This window comes from Conger conger, chromosome 8 (genome assembly GCF_963514075.1).
Source record: "Conger conger chromosome 8, fConCon1.1, whole genome shotgun sequence".
NCBI lineage: Eukaryota > Metazoa > Chordata > Actinopteri > Anguilliformes > Congridae > Conger > Conger conger.
The window spans coordinates 17,846,044-17,872,474 of NC_083767.1; the positions used below are offsets into that span (position 1 = coordinate 17,846,044).

At 43.3% G+C, this 26,431-nt stretch overlaps 1 protein-coding gene across 5 annotated transcripts in view; it reads left to right on the forward strand.

Annotated features, from left to right (window-relative positions):
• Positions 1 to 25,432, forward strand: part of LOC133134983 (amyloid beta precursor protein binding family B member 2-like) — a 113,323-nt gene extending 87,891 nt beyond the window's left edge. For 3 of the 5 annotated variants that reach the window (XM_061251670.1, XM_061251674.1, XM_061251671.1), the window contains 6 exons: positions 14,895 to 15,009; positions 16,749 to 16,824; positions 18,916 to 18,996; positions 19,627 to 19,742; positions 20,900 to 21,082; positions 21,934 to 25,432. In XM_061251670.1, the coding sequence (XP_061107654.1) occupies positions 14,895 to 15,009; positions 16,749 to 16,824; positions 18,916 to 18,996; positions 19,627 to 19,742; positions 20,900 to 21,082; positions 21,934 to 22,104 (742 nt within the window). In that variant the 3' untranslated portion in view covers positions 22,105 to 25,432. Of the gene's footprint in view, positions 1 to 14,894; positions 15,010 to 16,748; positions 16,825 to 18,915; positions 18,997 to 19,137; positions 19,607 to 19,626; positions 19,743 to 20,899; positions 21,083 to 21,933 lie in introns of those variants that run through there. The other 2 variants (XM_061251672.1, XM_061251675.1) reach the window with 2 other exon arrangements.
• The last annotated feature ends 999 nt before the right edge of the window (positions 25,433 to 26,431 follow it).

Here is a 26,431-nt window from a genome sequence, read left to right on the forward strand (position 1 = left end):
GGGGTACCCCAGGGCCCCATCCTCGGCCATTACTTTACTCTTTGCAAGCCCGTTTGTGATGGATTTTGAAATATATGGCAAAAAAAGGCTGCAGCGATCGTTGGGGAAAGATTTTTTTTTCACCTCTCCCTTTCGACTTTTTTCCCTTGGACCCAGAATTATCTCTCACCTGCGATTTATGTCCACATCTGCTTCTGCCGTTCCAACCTTGACATTTTGGGGCACTGGCACGGAAAACGGCGAATGTGAGAGCACGCCTGGACGTGCTTCCAGGCTACGTCGTTAACCTTTATTATTTAGCAAGCCTCTTGTTTGCCACCCCTCCCCCCCTCCCCCTCCCGCCGCCTGTAGTCTTACCTCCAGGTTCCAGCAGGCTGCTCTGCATTATACATGCTTTGAGCGAGAAAGCCTTCCTGCCTTCCTGCCACTCCGCGAGCACTTCCCCCCTCCCCTGGTCCCCTCTCTCCCACACCACTCTGACATATTTTTCATTTCCTCCCGGTGTGAGCTGGAGGACCCCCCGCGCCTCGCTCGGCGGGGCCGGCCCAGCCTCCGCGCGACGTCGTAAATTACCCCCTCCCCCGCCCCCATCAGACAGCCTTGTTCCCATTGGCCGGACACTTATCTGCCTTTAATTAACATGCGGATGATTTAGCGCCCGTGGCGTCCCGGCGTCGGGCTGGAGCAGGAGGACCGGGCCGTGCTTTAAGCTGTCGGGGATTGATGTCTGACGTGGCGAACTCTCCGTTCTGGATTGTGTGATGCGTTAGCTCCTTCCGCTACGTGCGTGGATTCAACCTTTCATCTTAAGTGCTTATAGGATATAAAATATCACAGCACTGCGGAATGTTTTTTAAAATACAGAGTGTTTTTAAATATGCGATACTGTGCAAAACCTTAAGCAAATGTAAAAAAATCTGAAGAAAAGAATAATGAAATCAACGGTTTTAAATATCGAAAAATTTTACAGTGAACAGTTAAAGACTAAATCAAATATTTGTAATGACCACCCTTTGTCTTTAAAGCTGCATCAGTTCTTAGGTACACAGTTTTATAAGAAAATCAGCTGGTAGGTTGTACCAAATATATTGGTGAACTTGCCACAGTTCTTCTGCAGAGTTTGGGTGTCTCCCAAAATGCAAAATTTTCACTGTAACATTTAATCTTTTGGAAAAGGTTTGGAAATCTCAAATTTGTACTTTTGTACTGACACACTAATGCAGAAAATGTTTTTTTTTTTTTATATAATGATCTTTAGTATGGTGTCATAGGCTTGGTACAGTAATTTTTTTAAATATACATTTTAATAGGAACTTTAAAAACAATATAACATAGCTACTGTAACTTGTACCATACCCAAGAGCGGACCCCAATAATTGTGTTTGTGGGGTATACCAAGCACATAGACATAACAAAACTAATATTGAAGTTTTCCCTCTTTTAACTAAATTACTCCAGTAAGTTCAAAGCCTAGATGCAGTCACTGTGTCTTTCATCACTGGTGTCTGTCTGCTTATCATTACCCAGAGCACCTGCAGAAATTGTACATCACTGATGGATTAAACTGCCTCACACCTTTTTAAAATTCTCCTGCTCCTGCACATCAAATACCGCATAAATCTCGCAACCGACTGCGGGAATAATAAAATGATGGTTTTACACTTGCTTGAATACGGCAATCTCCATTACCATTGTTAGCAGTCTCCTTCAGAAAATCATTTAAAAGTCAGAGACCCAGGAGAGATTCCAGTCCTCAGCTTTAGCACTTCATTTCGGGTGTCACCTGAGCAGTCAAGGTTCTGAAAAGATTAGTGTTACGGATGCCTCTGAGGGGCAATCTGTATCATCAAAGCTTTAGTCAGACCGTTCGTAGTTAATCTAACATCGTTGAATTAGTCTCTCCTTCACTTTAAATAAATGAAGGTGTTCTCTTCATTCGCACTCGAGACAGCTTGTCTGCCTTGTGATGTTTTGTCTGTGGCAGCCGGGCTGTGTAAACGTTCCCCTGTGTGTTTGCGGCTCTGTGTTTGTATACACCGGCGGGTGTTTGCACATGCCGGCATTAGGCTACATTACATCCGTTTAGCGGTCGCTGCTATGCATTGCGAATTACCATACTGCGCTCAAGCGTTGTTTGAGTGTGCGCAGATGAATGCTTGCGGGGATGCGTTTGTGTCTCTCAGTAGCAGTGTTGAAGATGGGGTAGAGAACCCCGTTGAAGTACAGAAGCTATCATTTCTGTGAGAGAGGACTGGGAGAGAAGAGATTTGCCAAGATTGAGTGCTTCATTGACAGAAATGTATAACCTGGGCCTCAGCTGAGGTACCGGTACATGCAGTGCAGCCCATTACTATTTGGATAATGACACAATTTGCGTCCTCCTAAAATGTGGGCACTATGGATAAGATGGCTGTAATACCCACAAATTACCTCATTCATATTCATTGTTTCATTTCAAATTGAATGGATGTGTCCCTGTCCAAAAATTTTGATTGCACTATACGTATGATAATCCTGACACACGCATTTCTTAACCAGGGGCCCTGGTTACAAAATTTAAATCCTAAAAACGAACTTTACTAAATTACTAATTAAACAACTGCTGAGATATGTTTTGCTTGCATTTCTGTTTAGTTTGCATTGTGCAAATTTGGAATACAAATGTGTTTTGCGTGAATTAATGAATGTGAAAAAACTGTTGTGAACAGGTTTGTCCCTTTGTGTGGGCCCTCTGTGACAACTGAACAGCATTTTATGTATGATGGTCAGCTGAAGACTTACGGCTCGATTTACTATGACCTTTAGCACACGCAAATCCTTTTAACTGACACAAAACCAATAACATCACCAGTGATTGGTCATGGTTTTTGTTTTGCACCAACCATTGATTGTGTTATTGGCTAAAGACTGAAATTCTTTGTAAATCCAACCATAAGTTTTACAGCATTAATTTGATGGTAACAATATATGTGTGTCTGTTTGAGTACAAGTTCGTGTGGATTGGTCACTATCTGGTGTATATGGCTAGAGTACTAAACCTACATCTACAGTATTAAGCTTGAAGTTTGAATCCAGGCAGTGGTGTTGCTGTAGTATCCTGATGCAAGATTATCGAATTGTGCCAAAGTATCTTGACACAAAAGAAAATGAAATGCCCACGGAAAGGTGTCAGTTTTATCTATCTGTGTAGTTTGTCTTCTGAAATGGTTGTGCACTTGCTATTGAAAACATATCTCCCTAGGAATAAGGGTTTTCATAACAATGTTCCTTCCGGTCACAGAGATAAAACACAGCTATCCGAGTAACATAGTAACAGCTTATGGCAGTTTTATTCCCCTGCATGGCATATAGCAAAGTAAACAAGAGAAACAAATGGAAAACAAAAAAAGGAATTGCTGAAAGATTGCTACCCCTGAAAATCAACATCATTCACCGCAAATGCATTATTCCAAGTTATTATGCTGGAGAGTATATGTTCCCTAAATGTTTCTTTAAAAGATATGTTTTCCACTTTTCCTCACTGTAATTCTGGCTGAGCCAATGAATGGTGGGTTAATCACTGGGACGCACATGGACTCCACACCTTCCAGAAATTTCCGCTCCTCCCCAGTTATTCTTCCAGTTGCACTGGTCTCATTTGCCTCGCTGCGGTAAATGGCTCTTTGTCTGATTGAGCAGATGTGTTTGTGCTGCATAATGGCTGTAGATTTAGCGACTGACCAATGAGAAGCGGATTTTCAGTCCGTTATCTGCAGTTCTTTGCTGACAGCAATTGCAAACGCGAAGCTTAGCTCATTATTGAGGGGAGTGATACAGATATGCACCTTGATAAGCCTTACAAATAGACATGGATAACATCACAGCCAGTTGAGGACTAGCGTGCAGGCTACACAAACACGAAGACTGCCTGTTGCATATAGTCACTTTCCTTTTGAAATTAGCCTTGTAGGGGGGTTAGGGTGGTTGTGGACATCAAGTGCATGATGGTGTTAGAGTGTGTGTACAGTATCTGTGTATCTGTGTCCCTGTGTGGATATGCAAGAGAGAGCGAGACTTTGATGCCCCTTTATAAAACATCATAGTCAATTCATTCCACTCCAATAAAAAAAGCCTTTTTAGACACCCAGTATCAAACAAAAACTCAAAAGGGGGGGGGGGGGGGGGGGGTGAGAGAGTTGGGGGGATAGAGAGAGTCAGTTGGGGAAAGAGTGAGGGGGAGGGAGAGAGTCAGTTGGGGGGAGAGAGTTGGGGGAGATGGAGAGAGTCAGTGGTGGGAGTGAGAGTAATTATGGGGGAGGTTGAGAGTGAGTTGGGGTAGAGAGAGAGAGTTGGGTGGAGAGAGTCAGTTGCGGGAGAGAGTGAGTTAGGGGGAGGGAGAGAGTGAGCTAGAGAGAGGGAGAGAGTGAGTTGGAGAGAGTGTTGGGGGAGAGAGAGTTGCGTCAGGGGGAGGGAGAGAGTCAGTTGGCGAGAGATAGAGAGAGAATGGCAGGGTGTCCCAGGGTCCTTTGCAGCTGTGGTCTCCAAATCGAACACGACTTGCTGAATCCGTGCTAATGCGTGACGCTTCAGGCCCTGTCTCGGTCGCAGCTCGGTTAATTGAGCCATCAGCACGCTGTATAAATTATCATAAATACGCTGTCATTATGTCAGACCGACTCGGAGATTATAATTTTGGTACAACATCGGATACCTACCCCCCCACCCCGCCTGCCAATGGAAATAGACAGGTAAGAAACCTACACGTGACCCCTACCCCGCATCAGTGTCTAGACCTCCCTCACAAGTGGGGAGGGGGGCGCGCTGTCATCCACTCCAAACATTTGCATTCAAGACGAGGCTCTTTGTCGCTCTTAAGAATCATCCAATCTGTTCCTCTGCAACCCTGCACCAGCCCCGAGGATGATGTCATCGGCATTCTGGTTCGCTCCCGGAAACTCCCGGCCTTCTCTGATTGGACGTTTGAGACCGCCCTGAGCGAGAGACAGATCGGTTCGATAGTGTATACCTTTCCCGGCGTGTCACAGACGTATGTCGTTCGGCTCTGCACTGTGTGCTGGTACAGCCCATAATGCTGATTTAAGATACCGTCCCGCAAAATGTTTGCATTGATTATGCTCGACACAGACCCTGTCTGAGTGGGTGACGGGGTCGCCCACACTGTTGATGTAGCCGCGGTGACTCACCGCCCGGTCGGCCCTCCCCGTTAGAGGCTGGGAGGGAGAGGATGCGGATTTAAATGGCTGTTGCTGCTGTAAAGGCTTTTATAGTAATGGCGGTAATTAAACAGAGGCCTGGCTTCGGGGTAATGGCGCGGGGCTGACGTTTACGGCCGTGGCTCTTGGGCCGAGCCGCCGTAAGTTTAGGGCACGCTTCTGGGGCGGGAGGGAGTGCGGTCTGCTGATGGAAGGGTGTATTGACTGTGTGTGTGTGTGTGTGTGTGTGTGTGTGTGTGTGTGTGTGTGTGTGTGTGTGTGTGTGTGTGTGTGTGTGTGTGTGTGTGTGTGTGTGTGTGTGTGTGTGTGTGTGTGTAAGTGTGTCTGTATGTATGTATGTATGTGTGTGTGTATGTGTGAGCGTAAGTGTGTCTGTATGTATGTATGTATGTATGTATGTGTGTGTGTGTGTGTGTGTGTGTGTGTGTCGTAAGTTTAGGGCACGGCTCTGCCGCTTCTGGGGCAGGAGGGAGTGCAGCCTGCTGATGGAAGGGTCTATTGACTGACTGACTGTGTGTGTGTGTGTGTGTGTGTGTGTGTGTGTATGTGTGTGTGAGAGCGTAAGCGTGTGTGTGCGTGTTTGTATATGATTGTGAGTGTGTGCATGCATTTTGGGTTTGAGTGCACATGCATACGTGCTCTTTGTCAGTTTATTAGCATAATAACTTGTATATGGGTAATATTATTGGATGCAATTATTTGTATAATAGCTGTGCGTCTTTATGTACAACCAAGCTTTTATGATGCTTTTATGGTGTTGAGGCCAATTTGAGGGGGAGCATATTAAAATATGTACAAGTGCATTTTTGTGCTTTCCCGTATGTGGAATTTGCTGTCAGTATAATTCTGAAGTAATAGAGCACTTTCACCATCTGTGACTTCAGGTAGATTTTTATTCTTTTCCAAGATTATGTTCTTCATCACAATCCACTGGTAGTGAGTCACTATCCTGAGTCCACAGCTAAAAGGGAGCATTGAACTTTATAGCCTTCACATCAGGGACCCAGAAAATAGGCACGGTGAGCACCCCTGTGTATTGAGAGGCCAGGCCACTCGTGTGTGGCAGAGGGGTTTTTTGCAGGGGTGTGAATTAGATGTCAGGCACCTTGTCGATTTGAGAGCAGGTGACCGCAGGGGACTCATTACCGTCTCCCATTAAAGAAAATCCCCACCTCAGAGTCTGGCTGTGTGTGTGTGTGTGTGTGTGTGTGTGTGTGTGTGTGTGTGTGTGTGTGTGTGTGTGTGTGTGTGTGTGTGTGTGTGTGTGTGTGTGTGTGTGTGTGTGTGTGTGTGTGTGTGTGTGTGTGTGTGTGTGTGTGTGTGTGTGTGTGTGTGTGTGTGTGTGTTCTTGTGGATGGGTGTGTGCATGCGGTTGTGTGCTTGTGTTTGCATATGTGTGTATGTATACGTGCAGATGCGTGTGTGGGTGTGTCTGTATCGGGGTGGGGTGTTGGTGGTTTGCAGTGCGGGTTGGGTGCTGACCCAAGTTTGAAATACCGCCCCCCTGACTGCCCTGTCTCTCTGGGTTGTTTCTTTGTGTCATTTCTGAGCACTGCTGTGAGAGGGCGGGCTCATGCATCAGGGTCTCTACACCGGGCTGAGAGGTTGTGCGACTCAGGGCGCAGGGCGATCAATACAGGCGTTTAGCATGACGTGGGCGCTCGAGACCATGGAGCCTGAAACAGGCCTCCAGTGCGGCTTCTGATTTCAGGGCTGACCCTGAATCTTCTCCACCGCCAGGAACAGTCAGCCGCGCCAGTACTGCAGATTCAGGAAGACAGTGTGTGAGGCACATCGATTCATCCACTGTATTATCTGAACAGAGCTTTCTGTCACCCAACAGTCTACTTTGTTGTTATAATCTGAATTCACCAAGGCTTTGGATATTGGAAATGGGATAGCCAGCCCTGGATGGCCTTTTTTTTTTCTCAACTAACAATGTGTTTGACTCCAGTAACTAGAGGAGTTGCTATGAAGATATGGATTTGTGGAATGTTGTGGGCTTTCACCATCATAAGTCCTGCGGTTTTTGTGTGAATTTGACCTTATCTGTATTGGAATTTGTCTCACTGCCCTACTAAACTGCTGCAGGCCACCGTGTCAACGCTAATCTTGCATTATATCACCTCATTACACAAACTATTTTACCTCTCTGACTCCGGAAGTAAGCTCATCTGCGAAATCAGGTGGCGTAGTGCACAGTTGGAGCAATTAACTGCAGACACTGTGGCCTGTAGGACCTATAGCTGAGTTGACCTGGTTTAACCTGTTGCACAGTGCTTAAGACTAATTGGTGAAATAAGTAGGACACCCAACAGGGCCTCTTCCTGGCTGGTTTATGCTGTCCATCTCGGAGAGGCTGTGTCAAAGAGAATTTAACCAAAATTGGACTGGATGTCGCCTTGTGCTGGCACTCCGCTGATTGACTGTCTGCCCGTCAGACGGCACGGAGCGAGGGAGTGCGCGGTGGAACTGTAATCAAGGAGGGAAGAGCAATGGGGCGCGGGGAGCAGACAATCTCCCATCAGGAGAAGAGGAGGAGGAGCGGGAGACACGGTACACTTACAGAGTGGGAGGGGGTGTCAAGTGTAAGAGGAGGCGATGTGCATGCTGAGTTAAAAAGCGAGGCAGCCTTAGGGAGGAAAAGACATAAGTTTAATCTTTCTAACACATTAATTTCTGACTTTACGTAATACGGTTTTTAACCAGGACTCAGGGAGTCTGAACTGTTTTTTGTTTTCCCCCCTGCCGAGAGACGATTTGAATTTTGATTGGCGTTTTGCGCCAAGATTTGTGCCGTTATGAAAGAGAAAGGCGTTGGTAATTACACCAGTGTAGACTGAGAATAATTACATGGTCCATGTCTAACAAATGCCATGGGAAGAAAAGTGTGTAATGGTAGACACTTACAACTTTAATATCGTCTGTCAAATCATTTCGGATGTCAATGATGACAATAGATGATAGCTTTACCGCCCAGTAACTGTCCTGAACGTGGAGTATAAAATTCCCAACGGCGGAGTGCTACAACTTCATTTATCATGTATGGTGGGGAGTGTGTGTTCTCTCACTGCTTGCTCTCATAGGAAAGGGGGGAGGAGACAGGGATGTCTAGGCTCTTTTCAATCACTTATTTTTCTCCTCCGATCTCCTTGTTTTTTTGCCTGACCCGGAAATCGATTGAGGTCCGCCATGTTAAAGGAAATTCCAACCTGATAAATGTTCCTTCTAAGAGCTAGAAGGCAAAGTTAGGAGGCTCCCAAAGTTTTCTTGAGCAAGAAAACATGAGCGCATCCTTTTTCGGAATGCGTGAAGTAACGATCAACCTGTGGATGCACCTCTCTCCATCTTGAGAGATTTGCCACGTCAGTTATCTGTAATTGACGTGGCTTTGAACTGACCTTTGAAGGTGCAAGAACATTCTAATTTGTATTTTCTCGATGGTCCCGTCTTCACCTCCTTTTCTCACTTCCTTTTTTGCCTCTACCGATGGGTGGAGCTAGGAGAAAGAAAAGAAACAAGGAAAGGAAGAAGGCGGTGAAAAATAAGTGATCGGAAACAGCCCCGGTCTCTTGTTATGGACAAAATGGAAGCCATTCACAACTTTAGGTTATTTCACTTCTATTACTGCTCTTTTCTCTGAAGCAACAATTCTCGCGGAGAGATAAATTGGGTTAAGGGCACGGAGAGGGAAGATAAAATAACGGAAAAGTAATTTGACGGAACATGTCTTCACTGGATTTTTCCCATTTTCTTCTCAGCTCCCAGTTTGATTCTTTGCCTAACCTTGTTCCAAATGCATTAGTCTGTCAGATGCATAGGCCTTACATCAGGCCTCCAAATAGGCAGGGAGATGACGTTGGCTGAGTTCTACGGATTCTTTATCTTTGAATTCTTTTACCTTTACATTTTCTTATTGGGCTGGTACCTGGAATTTTTAATCGACTTGCCTTAGGTATACCACATACAGTATGGGATGCATTGCTTGCAGTGGATTTTTACATTGGATTCTTAACACAAGAAAGGCTTCTGATTAGTGTAAACTTATTCATGAAACATAACCTATTTATTGAGGTAGGATTTTGTTTAGCGGTGATCTTAGCTTTTTATGTTTGAGCCTTCAAGTGTGTTAGATTGGATCGATTTGTTTAAATTGGGTGGCAGGCCCAATTTCACAGAACCAGTTCCCGGGGAACGCACTGCTGGACAAGAGTTGCCTTAATTGTTTAAGTTTTCTTTTAAGCTTAAAGCCAAATTAGGACAGGTTCGTAGGCTGACTTTGACTCTGGCAAATGGTGTTGCAGTTCATTTGCAGTATCATTTTTTTCTGAGGCTGTGCCCAAGATGGTTAGAGGAAGAAAGATGGCAATCTCAGATATGAGCGCCTATTCCGCTTTAGCCTAGCCGTGAGAGGCCGGGAAGTGCCATGAGCATGCGTAGTCACATAAGTCTACCGTTCCTGTCTGAGAAAAACCGGAGAAAGCCTTCAGTTTCAAGACACTGCGCATGTACAACAACTGTGAGATAAACTGTTTTTTTTCCTCTGTATCAAACAGCTTGTGCAAACCTAATAAGGACTCAAAAAGTACAGATCATTATCAGAAACCTTCCCATAGGGACCCATTGCAAAAACAGTGCAGAGGTCTGTATATGCAGATTTAAGTGTGGAATAATTTAGCCTCTAGGTTGGACCTCTCTGTTGTTGCTTTCATCCCGTTCTCTGAAAAAGCCCCTGGTTAAAGTGTGGGCCCATATGGCGGGAACGCGTGTGAAATGCGGCGGTTAAAATCATCAGAAAAACACAGGTGCTGTCGATAACCTTCATTCTCCTCGTGCAATCTGTCATTTAGTTCTTTCTGCCAGGACCTTGAGTTTGATGGCGGAGCACACGAAACCCAGCCCCCCTCTCACGGTGTTCCCCTTGATACTGTTCATCAAAGGACAAAATCACTGAAGTAGGCTTCTCATTGTGTGAAGAGCTGTGAGAGATGAAACCAGTATCACTGTCACTTGAAGACATCCACTGAACTCTGTGCCTTGCTGCTATAAAAGACAGGCTGGTGCGTTCAGTATTCAAGGTATTTCATGTTAACTGGGTTCTTTACCCCTCTGATCAATCGGCTAGCCCACCCTGTTAGCATTCTTTCCATTAGCTATGTTTTGTACTTTGGGTAAGATTGTATGAATATCCCAGAAATCTGAGAGCTTCCTTTGAACACACAGGTCCAACTGTCAGGTTTGACAGGCTGTAGGATCTCTTTCTAAGACTAAAGAATGAAGGATTTGATTTGGCCTCATGAAGGCCATCTCTCATGAAGAACGTGGGGGAAGCAATTCGGCAGGTGTTCATGTAAAGCTCAAAGTGCGACAGCGCAGCTACACGAAATTCAGCGATAAGCATTTTCTTTCCTGTCCCTTTTTCTTGACAGGGTAGCAAAGCCCTGGAATATTTTGGCATGCATTACACAAAGGGGTTGTGAAGTGTTTGTTTATTGTTTGTTTTTGTGTCCCATCCTTTGATGTTTTGGCACCTCTTCGCTTGCAGGAGGTAGACTCCATCATTAGCCTCGATCCGTACATTATTAATATTCATTATTATTGTTATGTAGCTGACACTTTTATCCAAAGTGACTTACTCAAGGGCCCACCATCTGTGTGGATCTTATTGTGACTACACCGGGGATTGAACCGGCAACCATGCAGGTCCCAGTATATCTTAACAACTAGGCTAACGGTTGCCCCTACAGCCTTTTCTCGATTGCTTGGCCTCCCTCTGTCTCTCCATGCGTAAAGGTGGAGGCATTCCACAACGCTGTGTTGTGCTATGCTAATGTGCTTTCCCATGGGAGAGTCGTGCTGGACACCCTGTTCTTGAAATGTAAACTCTTGACGTCTCCTACGCGTGGCTGGGGTTCAGGATGGGTTTTGACATATTGACCGAGTCTTCTTCCTTCTCTTTCTTTCCACTGCTATCCCGGACTCAGAGAGAGGTAATGTAATTTCTCCTTTACCTGTTTGTTTATGTCACTGAGTGTTTTTTTTATTTGTGCTTCGTTGTCCACCATGTCCTCCTTCCCCATCTCTGTCCCCACTCCATTACCACAGAACGGTGCCAATCTCAAATTTCCATGAGAGCACAGCCATGTTGAAACCCCCCTTTCAGGGACACTTTGACTCGCACATGAAAGACGTCTGGCAGCACACGTAGATGTGTGCGGGAGTGTGCGTTATCGGTGTGTGCTCCCCTCGGGATTTACGCGACCTACAAAAGGTTGGCAGTCGCTGCTCTTTCATTGCGTGCCAGTTGGAGTTGCCCACATTCAGGGGGCAGGCTGCCATTTTGTGTTCTCATTGGTCATATTACAAAAAACACAAAAATGAGTCAATCTCCACAAGTATTTTAGTCTTATATTTAGACTTAAATAAATAGATTTTATTTCTATTACTTTTTTGATAAATAAGACATATGCCAATGAATTTGACTCGTTTCAAGATTTGCCAATGAGATAAGAGGCAATGTCCCTCTTACCTCATTGGCAAATCTTGAAACGAGTAATGTGCCTTTCCAAGTGGACAGTAACTTAAAACAAGCTGAAATTTTGTAAAAAAATACAACAATACAAGACAGTTCTTTTTGGCAGTGCATGCCAGTGTGCGGTATTAACATCTGCCTAGACCCCTGGGATTGCCCTGATGATTGACTAGTGGAACATGGGTAGTCTGTGGGGAAAGTCCCCAACCCAGCATACTGGGTGAGCAGAGGCTAATCAGCCCTGTATCCTAGGGCCTCCTTTCTTGCAGTCTGGAGCCTGTTGTATAATATATGCTGTAAGAGCTACAAATGCCCTTTTTCATCTGCTATAATTCTCCCTTCTATGTACTGTATATTAGGCTATGTCTGGTTGATATTTTGAATGTGCTGCTCTGGGCTTGTGGTCATGGAGCAGCAGGAGTTGGATGGCTTTCACGGTAGGAAAGTTAAACTGCCTCAGGGCCCTCTTCATTGATCCAGTCGCAGTCTTCAATCTTGCAATCAAAACCAAAGGCATCTCCACTGGAATGCAACAAACACAATCATTCAGGCCACTTGCTACTTCTCTGTATTGTTTTTGCGCAGTGGATTTTTATTTGATTTTCATGAATGCTTTCACATTTGTATATTGTGCACACGCTGACATTTGCATTCTTGCATTGTTTTTTATTATATGCATTGACATGTTATTTATTTATTTATTTATTTTCTTACCGAACATAATTTAATATTTATTTAGAGGACAATCATTCCATAGAATAATTATTTCCCATAAGCTCATACTTGCAGAAATGTCGCTTGTAGAACTTTGCATATGGGTTTTTAAACTCTCCTTTAAACGCTCAAAGGCAGTTTAAAGTGCCTTTAAGCTTTCCCTTCTTGCTGTATTTTCATGAAAGATATGAAAATGTATTCCTGCCAGAGGAAACCATTTAAATGCCTTCAGTCTAGGATTGCAACATAAAGCAGACATCACTTGCAAATTCACCTATTTGTAACCAGTCAAGAGAATCACTCATTTGTAATTTGTTACAGGAAGGGATGTTTACTATATGCTGGCCCATTTAATCTACTTAAGAATGTCAGAATGTCCACAGAATCATCTGAATTCATTAAATTTGTTCAGAGGAATTATTTTTAGCAACCATGCTAGCATCCTACATAGATGGTTGTGTAAATGTATTTTTCAAAAATAGTTTTTGAAGAAAAGAAAAAAAAAAGAAAGGATACACCTACCTTACCAGGAAGTGGACTGTTGGCTACTATGTGGTGGAGTGTTGACAGTCTGATCATTAGATGAGAGAAATAAGTAAGTCTCTAAAACACACTATTGGTACTGTCCTAGCTTCTGGGTCATATCCTGTCTGGATACTGTAATGGATCCAAATCACTTGTCTAACCCCTCCACCACATAAGCAACACCACATATACAATGTCTCAAGGTCCTTTTTTCATTTGATTAAAAATACAGTATCCATGTACTTTCCCATTATGTCTGCTTGTCCATATTAGTATAAAACGGTAAGAAGAAGTGCTAATATAATATTTGTGTTAATCGACTGTTCGCTCAATCAGCCGGAAGTAGAAGCAGTTGCACGCTAGCTGAATGCAAAGCCCCCACGTACCGCATGAGTCTCGATTACAGGCCTATGGATATTGATCGGAATGTGCCTGCTCAATTAACCAGGGGAGACAGGCAGCTAATTGACTCATAAACACAGAGCCTCCTCTTACAAACAGCGTGTCATTCATCAGGGTTTGCTGCTGGATGCTAAACGCTAATGGAATCCGAACAGACAGACCATTCTTACATCTCCACTTTTGTTTTTGAACCTGCAGGTTTTGTTTTGTTTTTTTATTTTTGGGGTAGCTTTTGTACCTCCTCACCTCATGTAAACAGGAAATTGACCTCAGAACAGACGCTTGTGCCTCTTCTTCTGGAGAAATGAACAGTGTGACAATCTACCCACGGGACAACTTACCCCGCTCTCCCCTACTATTAGGTTCCTTTTTGGTTTGGCCTTTTTTTTTGTGTTTAGGTTTTTCTCCATCTTCTAATTCCTTTTCTCCAGATAATCTACTGTTCTCATTGCCAATGTCATATCAGTCTGATGTCATCCTGTGGGCCGTCTCGTGACATGATATCCTGGAGGTGTTTTAGAATTTTTTTGGAATCGCTCCCTGTAGCTCCTGGCATTGATCCAGTAGATTTTATAGGGCACACACGTTGTAACCAGGGATACAAGCGCACTTTCCTGGTGCGTACAAATCACAGCCTTAGTTTTTGCTCGTGTTGCCCTCCTGGGTTGCCCAATCACGGAAGAGCAGCAGAACGTTCCGGATTTATGCACCGGTTATGCTCAAACTCCCCCCACCCAAAGGCACAGGCCTACTGTGCAGAAATTCCATTAGCTGTCACCACTGGGTGGTTGAGAGTCTTTGGCAAGGCTAGTACATGTCTGGAGGTTTACATTTCTCCCATTTTCTGACGGTTCATATTCCAACGTCTCCCATCCAGTTCCACCAGCTGTGGCTGTTGCACATGACATGTCGACTTTCAAAAGAATTTATTATCCAATATTCTTTTTGTGTGCTGTTAGCCTATATGTGATTTCCCAAGGTAGTGTCTTTTTTTGCGCAATATTCTGTTGGTTTTTGCCTCTGAGGCTGTTTACAGACACTGAATGGGTTATTTATTCATTCAATTTTAGTAATTTCTGCTCGATCACAAAGAAAATAAAGTCCCTTATTGGAGTGGAGTGTAAAGCAACAGTGGGGGAAAGCTCACTTCTCTCTTAAAAACCGAATGTCAATACAAATCTTTCTGTTTTATGTACGCATTTCTTTCTCTCGGAGTCGACGCCCTATTCCTGAAAGCCCAGCATGGCCTTTGTGCAATTCCCAGAATGCACTGCTACCTGTCTGTCACACAGCAGAATTCTAGGGTAGCTTGATGTGAGGTGACGATGTCAAAACCCATTTCACAAGTGATGAAAATATACATTATTTAAAATCTCCGGGGGGAATCAATCTGGACAGCTGGCAATATTATTTTCCTTCTCCTTTTTGACTTCTCCACATTTCAAAGGTTTATTTAAATGTCCGGATTTGCCCTTATTTTCAGTTTTTTCTTTCTTTCTTTCTTTCAGGGATTTTGCCTATGTAGCGAGAGACAAAGACACCCGGATACTAAAATGTCATGTGTTCCGATGTGACACCCCTGCAAAAGCCATCGCCACAAGTCTTCACGAAATCTGTTCCAAGGTACGTTCCTTCGTCTTCCGTGTTTCACGGCCATTTTGAGCATAGTAAAACCTCATTCCATGCGCCAGTCAGGTCAGACAAAATGTTGTTCTTTTAAAAACGCTTCTACTTTTGTTTATTTCATGTCACATGAAATGTGTATATGATGTCACTGCACCCCACAAATAACCTCCCCTGAGCACTTTATCAATTGTAGAAGATTGCTTTGGCGAACCTGGCTTTTGTAGACCTCTTATTTTTTGTTGATTCCCTTAGGGGTCAGTTTAAGGGAGAGCAGATAAGGGTGGAGTGGCGCGGTAAGCGTAAAACGGTCACGGTCATCTAAAAGAGCGGCCTTTATCTGGAATATGGAGAGACGCTCGCCCTGTGTGGTCCGGCTGAGGCCGTCCGTCCGCGCCTCACTGACTCCGATAAGGAGAACCAGGGCCAGATCTCCCAAAAGATCCGCTATGCTGGGAACCAGGCTGTAACGTCCACAGCTCATTGTGACCAAAGCACACCCGAGTGTCTGACAAATTCCACTGACATTCCCAGCACGTTCCTGTCAAGCCCACGTCACTTGATATGCTAATGTAGCGTTGTGAAAAGACTTCCAGCAGAGAGACATTTTATTTTTTGGACTTAGGGTATGTGTAGGGTTTTCACTGATTAGGTGGCTTAAAGGCTGCTGTGGAAGTAGGGCTTCAGTAGGACCTCATGTAGGGCTTCCACCTTTACCAGGAAATTACATTTCTAAAAGAAATCATTGTGGTTTGCTCCTGACTGGGAGACTAATTCTACATTTTGTCTCGAAATATATTTCAAATACTTATACATTCTAAAGTCGACAGAACATACTGCAGCAGACTGCAAACTAGTAGTTTTATAGGTTCGTTATTAGCTTGGTAACATTATGTAGCTTGCCCTGCCCAGCCACTCAGCTCCATTGCCACCCTTCTGGAATGTTCTGTGCTGCTGTTGACTGCCTCGGTCCTGTGCCAAGCTCGCTAATGTCTCAGTGTGCTCTCCTGTGACACTGTTGTACGTGCTGAATGAGCTGGCATACTTTTTGACCAGTTCCTGCCAGACTCCAGTTCCTCTCTACTAGCGTGCATGTTCAGTTGGCCTTCTCCTCTCGCGTGGCAAGGGATGCAAATTCGCTGCGACAAACAGAAAGCTTTGAAATTATGCTATCCATAATTCATCTGCTGCCATTAACATCAGACGCACTAAAGTGGGCTGTTGCAGAAGTTCTTTTGCTTTCACTGTTCTGGGGGGTGGTGAGAGAGATGTAGCCTGCTAAGCATTTCACGATTGTGTTCTCCTGGCAAAATAGGATGTGGGCAGCTTAGTTACTTAGTACAGCTACATTTCTCGATAATTCTACTCTGTAAGAGGAGAGGATGATATTGTCCCATCCTATTGGCTTTACCTGGACAAAAAATGTTTGGGATTTATAGTAAAAACCGCAAGTGTAGTATTAAGAAGGTAGCACTGTTATAAGAATAGTTGTGAAATACTGAAAGGAAACCCTTTTCTATGTGTGCGCTCGCACACACACACACACACACACACACACACACACGCACACACACACACGGGCAGCACAGCACAATGCACCCCATATCCTCCAGTCATCATTAGTCCTTACCACAGAGGTGCACCATGGGAAATCCTACCACATCAATTCCACCTCTTCCACTCGATTCAGGTTCATTGTTCTGTTCTGTTTTCTTCTCTCCCTCCCTTCTCTCCACCAGATTATGGCCGAACGCAAGAATGCCAAAGCTGTAGCCGGCAGCTCTCTGCAGGCGGGCTCCGACGTCCCGCTACAGGGTACGCTCTTTTTCGACCATCTCCATCTCAATCCCAGCATGCAGCGCATGCCCACTGTCCACGCAGAGATATCTCGCGCACCTGTTTCAGACGGTGTCTCATCTGAGTAGGGCACCGACAGCAAAGTAGGCCGTTCGATGATCGAGCGGCCTGAATTTAAACATCGTATGAATTTTAATTATTTTTAACCTGGCTTGCCCTCTGAAAACGGAAGCTGCGGGCAAAGTGCTTTGGTGAATGCAGGTGTCAAGCATTCCTGTAGAGGCCATCTGTGCTTTACACATCAAAGCCAAAACGTTCTGGGCATTTTCTTTTTAAGTGGAGATCCTTTTGTAAAAAGCTCTGAATTAATTTCAAACTCCACATAAAGTCTGTTCTAAACTATGTAATTTGTTTCTTTTTTCAGTCTGTAAAAATGGTTACTTTCTCATTTTTAGTGCTTGGTTTGGATTTGCAATGGAATAGATACTTAAGTTAGCATGCTGTTCAATCAAGCAGCATCAAATCAGCACTCCATTGTTTGGAATCGTCGTGTTTTAATGCACGCAATTTCAGCAGTGGTTGCCAAGCAGTAAACGTAGTCATGACCAGCCATTGTTCTCGCTAAATCATAGCATTGACATGATTTCACAAAAATATTTATTTGTGTGACAATGTTTTATTTGTCGCTACAGAACTACAGAGCACAAAAGGGAGATGCATGTTGCGAAAAATAAAAAAAAACACAAAAATAATGGGAAATGCTATTGATATGCTCCTCGATGGTGGTGTCTCTATACACCCTTAGCACTCCTCTGTGTTCCCAGTGGTATTTCATCCATATTAGGGTTTGGTCATTATAATATTATCATTTATTTTGTATTTTAATAATAATAATAATGCTTTATTTATACTTCACTGGGCACTTTATTAGGTAGACCTGTACACCAGCGTATTAATGCAAATATTTAATCAGCCAAACATGTGGCAGCAACTAAATGCATAAAAACATGGAGACATTGTCAAGAGGTTCAGTGACTTAGATCACATTTTGAGGGCATTCTGTAGTCAAAATAAGAAAGACGTAATAAACAGGAATATTCTAAATATATCCTCAGGCTTTAAGGGGTTACGTGTGAATTATTTTATTATTAATCTTTCTTGTCATAAGCACTTTCAGTATAGATCCCCTTTCAGTACTGGTGGCCAATTATTGCCCGACTATGAATTAATGCTTTATTAATTCGGAACCACTGTTGTACAGCGAGTGTGGCTATTCTTAGATTATAGATTCATTCAGTGTCTGCATTCTATTGCACAATAAATTATTCCCGCCAAATATGGAAAAGGTTAGTGTGGCCTTTTGTGCAGAATGAATTAAATAATTTTCCTGATAATTAAACTGCCCGGCACCTGTAGGCTTTCATCTTAAAAGGAAATTAAAGTGATTTCACTGACTCAGAATCAGCTCCTCCTTCATTATTGTATCTCTCAACTGGGAGAGAGAAGTTGACCTAATTCAGAACAAATTAATAGTTTGTGAAGGAGACGGTTCGTAAGGAGGTCAAAGCTGTTGTTGAAAGATCAGAAGCATTGTGTGGATTTAATTACAGAGGTCAGTGACTTCTTCGCTTGGTTCAGGGAATTCATGTTGCTGACGTGCTGTACATGGTTTACATTTGGGTATTTGCTGTGTGAGTTCAGCATAGGTTGCATCCTTATTCTTTTTTTGTCATTTTAATCTTAAATTAATCAAATTCCTTAATTTGTTTTTATTTTACATGATTCACCTGATTTTTATGTTCCTTACATTTCTTCCTTTCATTGTACTTTTCTCACATTTTTGTGTGCTTTTTTTTGTATTTTTTGTGTTCAGCACATTGTGGTGAAAATTTGTATGAGATGCTGTATAATTACAGCTTGATTGATTGAAACAGAAGTTTCATTAAGGATTCAGGATTTTAGCTGGTTCAGACTCAACTCAACTCCTTATACACAGTGCCAGATGTTCTGCTCTACAGTGGAAATTCTGTTCTATTTTCTAATTCAGGTAATTTGTATTATTAGCTTCAGTTGGTGTGGTCTGCCTGACTGTTCTTTCTCCACCAACAGAGTTTCCCACACCAAAGACAGAGCTGGTGCAGAAGTTCCATGTTCTGTACCTGGGGATGATGCCTGTGGCCAGACCCATAGGTAATGGCTCCAACCAACCTATCCCCTCCCCCACTCCCCATCCCCACCTCCTAATCTGCCATCTCTCTTTAGACCTTCCATGTGGCCATAGTCATTTTTCAGGCTTCAAAGTAGCAGCTGCCAAATTGTTTCCCACAACAGGGACCAGACCTGGGTCAAATACATGCTGTGCAGTACGCAATGCTTTTGGATTCAAAGACTGTGCTCGATTGATCTTCCATGGTGCAATTGGACCAGAGAAGGACCAGAAGGCAGGGTTTGCACTTTTTGAGAGTATTTAAGGTTCAAATATGCCAGACAAACTCAGTAAAGCATAGAAAAGTATTTGAATGTGAAACAATTACATATAGAGAGAGTGTGCTCTTACATTACATGACATTACAATTATTTAGCTGACAATTTAATCCAAAGAAAATTACAGTTCACTAGACTAAGCAAGGGACAATCATCCCTGCATTAAGGTGGCATTCAAGGGCCTTGTTCAAGGACCCAACAGCTGTATGGATCTTATTGTGGCTGCAACCACCAACCTTCCAGGTCCCAGTCAGGTACCTTAGCCACTAGGCTACAGGCTGCTCTTCTCTAGACCATGGGCACTCTGTGACCTCTCTCTGACCCCCGTGCCCACAGGAATGGACATTCTCAACGGAGCCATAGACAGCGTAATCTCCTCCTCCGAGAAGGACGACTGGACACCCGTCATGCTCAACGTGGCTGACGCCACCGTCACCGTCATCAAAGACAAGGCAAGAGCAGAAACGTCACAACCGAGCCCAGATGTGGAAAATCCAGATTCATAAAGTAAAGGTCCTCCCTAGTATTTTATCCAGTCACCTGGATTTGCTTCTGAGCATAGTTCTTCAGCCAGGAGGTACATTTACAGTAATTAGTTAAATGAGCTGGCTCAGTTCATTGGAGGAAGAAACACATGGCAGGACTTTCACTTTATGACCCTTGGACTTTCTACCTTTGACTTATCCTCATCCTCCAGTAGGGATAGTATGGTAACAGGCTTCAATGCAGAGGAGAGATGTCAACTGCCAGAGTTTAGAGACTCTTCTCAGTCAACAGGTATTAAGGTGTTACACTGGAGATTCAGGTTTCCGTCCATCTATAAACTCAGGCATCCTTCTGATATTGTGGCCAGATTTTTATAGGTTATTTTACTGTTATTGTGTCATAACAAAGGACATACTATTATAATTTTACCTGTGATATGACCACCTGTTTTATGTGTCTTTTGTTTGATTAATTGATGCCGCAATGATGTATATCTGAATCTATAAAGGTTAATTGCTCAGTTTATCGCTGTGAAGTATTAAAAATGTCTGTGAATGAAATGTGGTCTTCTTAAATGACTGAAGCAGGCAATACCGTGAAATAATAACACTATGCAGTCAATTATATTAAGAAATAAAGCCTCAGAGTTGTATTAGCCAAATATCGACTTAAAGGCCCACACGCATCAGTATTCTCTTCCTCGTTGTAGTATCTAATAGGCCCACAAAACTTTGGCAAAGAGCAGTGACATGGTTTTCTGAAAAGTTCCTAAGCCTTCGCCCAGAGCCCAAGCCTTCCTCTCCACCTCCTGTGGTCAGCTCTCTTTGTTAACATTGAGCAACCTAAGCCGATAATTATGCAAAAACATACATCATGTCACATGGAAAATTGTTTTACAAACGGCTTGTGAGTTAAATATGCATACGAATCGAAAGATCCATGTTTATGTGAAAACCCCCCAAATATAAATGTGGGCCTTTAAGTACTTTAACAGTACTACATGAGAAAATGAAGTACTGGTTTGTTGTAATAGTACAGATCTGTTGTGGTGCTACAGTATATGAGGGAAGCATGCAGTGTTACTTTGAGAGTGACGCGTGTCTCTCCCCGTGGTGTGGGGCAGCAGGAGGACGAGGAGGTGCTGATGGAGTGCCGGGTGCGTTTCCTGTCCTTCATGGGCGTCGGCCGGGATGTGCACACCTTCGCCTTCGTCATGGACTCTGGGAACCAGCACTTTGAGTGCCATGTCTTCTGGTGCGAGCCCAACGCAGGGAGCGTTTCTGAGGCCGTGCAGGCCGCGTGCATGGTGAGAGACGCTGCCCATCACCCAACCCTACCTCCCTCGCCCAATCCTGTGTTTTCGACGCCTTTCGCTGGTCAACCAGCTGACCAGCCTTCATAGTCAGCTAGACCACCAGTTGACCACCGGCTGACTCTACCAGCTTAACCAGCTTTGACCAGTTAGAAACCAGCTTTGATCAGCCACAGACCAGCAATGACCAGCTAGAAGTGTTGAACACACAGCTTAAACCAGCTTAGAATCCCTGTTGGTCTTAGCTGGAATTTACAGCATGGAAATGTCTCATCTCTAAGGCTATAATAATGCTAAGGAGGCTAAAAGTGGTTTGTAAGAATGTGATACCTGTATTAGTGTATGTTACAGAGGTGGTTTGTAAGAATGTTTTAGACTTGTTAAGGGTGTTACAAATGTCAGCATGTTACAGTAATGGTAAAGTGTTTTGCATAATTGTTTTGACTTTGACCTTATTATGAAGCTTATATACAGTTGCATTGTGATTTTATGCTCTAAAGAGTGTTAGAAATGTGGTTTGCAAGGCTATTACATCAGTGGTAAATGTTTTAACGGTGTAAGTTTATATATGCCATAACAGTGGTCAGGCTGCAATAAAATTGTGCAGTAAGAATACAGTAGGTGTCAGGATGTTACAACAGTGGTTTATATGCATGTTACAACAGTTGTTATACTTTTATAGTCCCTCGGTCAACTTTGAAGCTCGTATGGATAAATTATGATGATGGATGTCGTCTCTCTCTCTCTCTCTCTCTCTCTCTCTCTCTCTCTCTCTCTCTCTCTCTCTCTCCCTCTCCCCCTCTCCCTCTCCCTCTCCCTCTCTCCCTCCCTCTCTCCCTCTCCAGTTGCGATACCAGAAGTGTCTGGTGGCCCGACCCCCTTCCCAGAAAGCCTGCTCATCCACCCCGCCCCCGGACTCTGTGACTCGAAGGGTGACCACCAGTGTGAAGCGGGGTGTTCAGTCCCTCATTGACACTTTGAAACAGAAAAGGCCGGTGGGCGAACTGCCCCAGTAGTGATCGTTAGCGGAGCGCAAATTCAGTAATAAGAATAATAACAATAATAATAACAATGTACATGCCTTGCATTACACTACAGCGCAACCGGGGTGGGAGGGGAGGGGAAACGGCGACGAGCAAAACAAGTACAAAGAATCCCGCGAAACTACTGCGAAACGCGCGGCAGGCCAATGGAGCGACGGCGAGGGACCCCCGGACGAGCCCCCTCACGCCCCACGCGCTGTCCCTGCCTCACACGCTTTCCCCCGTCCCCGCGTGCGGCCCACACAGCATGCCCGGCCACGCCCGCCCCCGCCCAGCCACGCCCAGCATCCACCGTGTGTCAAACCCAGGAAGTGCATGACGAGGTTTTTTTTTCCCCGTTTTTTTTTTTTAATGATTTCGTTTCCACAGCGACGGATTTGCAGCTTCACAGCCAAAAGAAGCACGAGCGGCCCACTTTTGTTTTTATTTTATTGAATTTTTTTATAAATGTGCTTTGATGTCAGCTTTTGTGTTTCTGATCCGGAGCACAGTCAACACAGTCATCCCTTGTGCCATATTGGTGTTTGTCTAAAAACCAACTGTGCTCTGGAGTGTGTTCCGCGCTTCTCATCTCTTTGCCTTTATTAGCGCTGAAATAGACAGTCAAGAGCCATATCCGAGAGAGCTAAACCAACCGAAGCCATTCTTCCACAGTAACGCTGGGAGCAGAACCCCCCCCCCCCCCCAATACCCCAACTTTGCCCCCGCTTCTTTTTAAGTCCCCGAAACACAGACGACACTCCTCGTAAGGCGGAGGCGCTGTTCTGTTTCTCCTTTTAATTTTTTACGGAAACCACCCCATCCTCACAGCACAAAGAGGCCCCGTGCTCAGGTGTGAGAAAACGGAGCCACCTCACCCCGAAAAACCCCACGGCACCACGTTTCAGGAAGCCAGGACACAGAACCTGCCGGAAGAGGAAGGTTCAAAGATAAAAAAAGAATGTGATTCGTTTCAATTTCTGGTCATTTTTTAGTGTTTTTTTTCATTTTTTTCATTTTATTTAATCTCACCGCTGCAGCTTCAAACTCAGACTCGATGATTAGAATTTTGGTCGGACGACGTGCTCTTTGGAACAATCTTGGTAATGTGACAGCAGTGTGTCTTTGTGAATTTTGTGGAGGGGAAGGGGGGGTGTGGACAGAAAGTGGGGTGTCAGCTCTTCATGGAGAATGTTCAACCCTAAAGTGACCTGCGCTGGATTTACATCAAAGCAAAGAAACGTAAAAGTACCAATAACAAGAGCCCCGAGGTTTGTCTCTTGCTCCCTGTGCATGTTGGACAGTACTGCCATCTTGTCTCTCATAAATGCCCTTGCACTCTCTCCGATTCTTGTCGTTGAACCAGCAGTGATTTTTTTACAGGAAGTTGAAGGGTGTAACAGTGGGAGTAAGCCACGTGTACAGATCTATATATAAAATTTTGCATACATTTATCACTTTATAAGCCATTTTTATTTTCTCTTATTTCTCTTGTCTTGAAAGCCTTGAAAGATATTTGTTGAAACACTTTCTTCTGGCCAAAGTGTAAAGTATCGATGTACGTGTTGTGGATGATCAGAAATGAAAAACAAAAAAAACAAAAAAAACGATAAGACCCATATTGTTCAGATTTTATTTTTACTGTGGTTAGGCCAATTAGCTGTAATGTATCTAGATGTTAATGAAACGTTATCTATGCATTCTGTCTATCTAGTGGATCTCAGAGGCATACAGCGAAAAGTCACTTGCCTTGCATGTCCCGTGATTTATTAAAAAATTATGGAAATCAGAGAAAAAAAATGAAAGGATTTTTACGTTTTTATTTATTATGTTTTTTATGACAGTATATTGGTTTTATTATGTTGGACAACTATTATCTGTTTGCCCGTGAGATCAGTCTCACTCACAACGTAGCCAGCACTAACGAGTTATGTGAAGTCTCCAAATGTGCAGTCCATGTGTAAACACAGAATCACCAGGACGATAGACAAGCGATTGGATCTGGAACCAGCCAGGCTATGCCCACCTGTAGGGGGTGCCACAGGTGTGTCACTTGAAAGCAGTCAGCATAGCACCACAGTCTGTGAATAACCAGGCTTTTAAAGTAATATATTTGCAAATTGTTGTATTAACGGTATAGCATAATGCTGAAACGTCACGTCAAAAGGCTATTGTGAGAGTAGCTCCAAAATCATGTACCTCCATGTCATTCCTTTGGGCCACCCACAAGGGTGCAGTCCACAAAAAACCTTTTTCTAATGTGTATTTTCAACTAATATTCTATCCATAATTTCTGGATTCATACAGTACACACTTGCATTGCTAACTTAAACCCTGAATTTGTTACCTCAAATGACTAAATCAGGAGTCTCAGTTTATATTGTTCATATAATTCAAGGGTATGAATTAATGAATTGAATTGGTAAATTGAGAGTTCAAACTAATGAATGGTTTAAAGTAGTAATATTAGGGTTCAGATTATGGGGTTGAGTTTTCTTATTCAATTGAGGATTCAGATCTGTAATTTGACAGTACTGGTGTATCTATTAGTGTATGTAGAGAATTTTAATGATTAATTTGAAGGCACCAAGTACCAATGTGCCTGTTTGTAAATCAAGGGTTCTAAATTGTAGTTTGTGGGTATCAATTAAAGGATGTTGTATTTTTTTTTAAGAATGTTCTCTTTAGGCCTTCTTACATTCCTGAGGGCTCCTCATATTATTAATTATTTTTAATATTTTAGATAAAAATTTTATCTTGTACTGAGGCCCAAAAATTTTTTTTCACCTTGTACGGTCGTCTAGGATTCATGACTTCGCTCTTGTCTTGTACACATGACCGCATTCTTATCTGATGTAAAGGAAGTTTAATGAAGTGGGATGTCCTTTAGAATCATGTTTGACATGTACAGCACACTTCTCCTTGGAGTCAGTAAAATTAGCCAAATCACCTTGTGTTATTCAGTTCAGTGTTGGATTGATATGTCAGGGTTTTTGTTTTCTGGAAAAGAATCAGAGATTTCCCCTAACCCAGCAGATTTGATTAAATCCAGAGGTCACTGTCAGAAGGCAGCAGTCATTCTGTTCTTTGAAGACCAGCTTCAGAAAATTGCTTCAGTCGTTAATAGAATGTATTTTGGTTTGGCTTTTTTTTAAATTACTGAATCCCTGGAAGTTCTTAATGAATTTCATTGGCGTCCCAAAAGCAAGATGTCTTACAGCATAAGCCTGGAAAATGGAAAAGATGGTTTCCTCTGCTCTTCACAAAATTTGACACCATATAAATGTAATCTGTTGTGAGAATAAAGTGAATATTAAAACAAGATGGTCTCTAAGCCAATTTTATGCTTCGTCTCTTTCGGCGAACTGTGCAATTTCATAAATCTCTTTATGGTAATGCCATAAGTGAACAGCAGCATCTGTTGTACTACATAGTCCTTGTTGAATTCACGCTTGTGACTGTTCTCATCCTTTGTCCCAAGGCGTGAGATGAGATGAATGAAGAAAATCATGATTTTTGAACCTTTACTTGTTTCCCCATGATTGACACTTTCAACCTGTCAGTATTAATCAAATGTGTAGTGCCAAATAGGAGTATGTTTGCAAAGGGGGTAAAATCCCAGCAGTCACCAAGCTGTCTGTTTCAATGTTGGCATATGCTGTCTGGTTTTTCTTTCGTATATACCATATGCTAAATTATTATTATGTTAATCTTCCAGAACACTTGTGCAGGATACAGGGATATGCAGCACATTAGAAGTTGTTTATGGTTGCTACACAGTTTATTTCATATATTTCTGGCACAGAATTATTATTTTTCCCAAAGCACAAGTGTTTTTGATCAGACCTAACTCTGCTGATGAAGAACATTTCCTGCCTCTCATACTTCAACTTGCACACTCTAGGTAGGGCAATGTCAAAAAATAAACTTTTAACATGGTAAATAAAAACATTTCTGAGCCTACGGTGAAGAAAGAAGATGGCGAAACCTATTTTAATAATGTCAGGCGGGTCACCAGTGGCATTGCGACTGACACTGGGGAAACAGCGTGTTTTTTCAGACTCTTAAAGGTGGATAGAATGTGACAGCCAATGAAATGTAGAGCAGGACTGTAGGGAAGATTCCGGTAACCTGGGGGAAGAAGGCTGTCTTGGAAGAGACTCTGCGGCGTCCTTCTCGGTGAGTTGTTAATGGAAATGTCAAAGTACAAACTTTGTCATAGTTAAGTACGAACAAGACCGTTATTTTCGAAATAAACGGAGAAATTGTTCTACATCCAAGAACTCTTGATCATTCTGAGATATTCCTTGGCAATACAAAT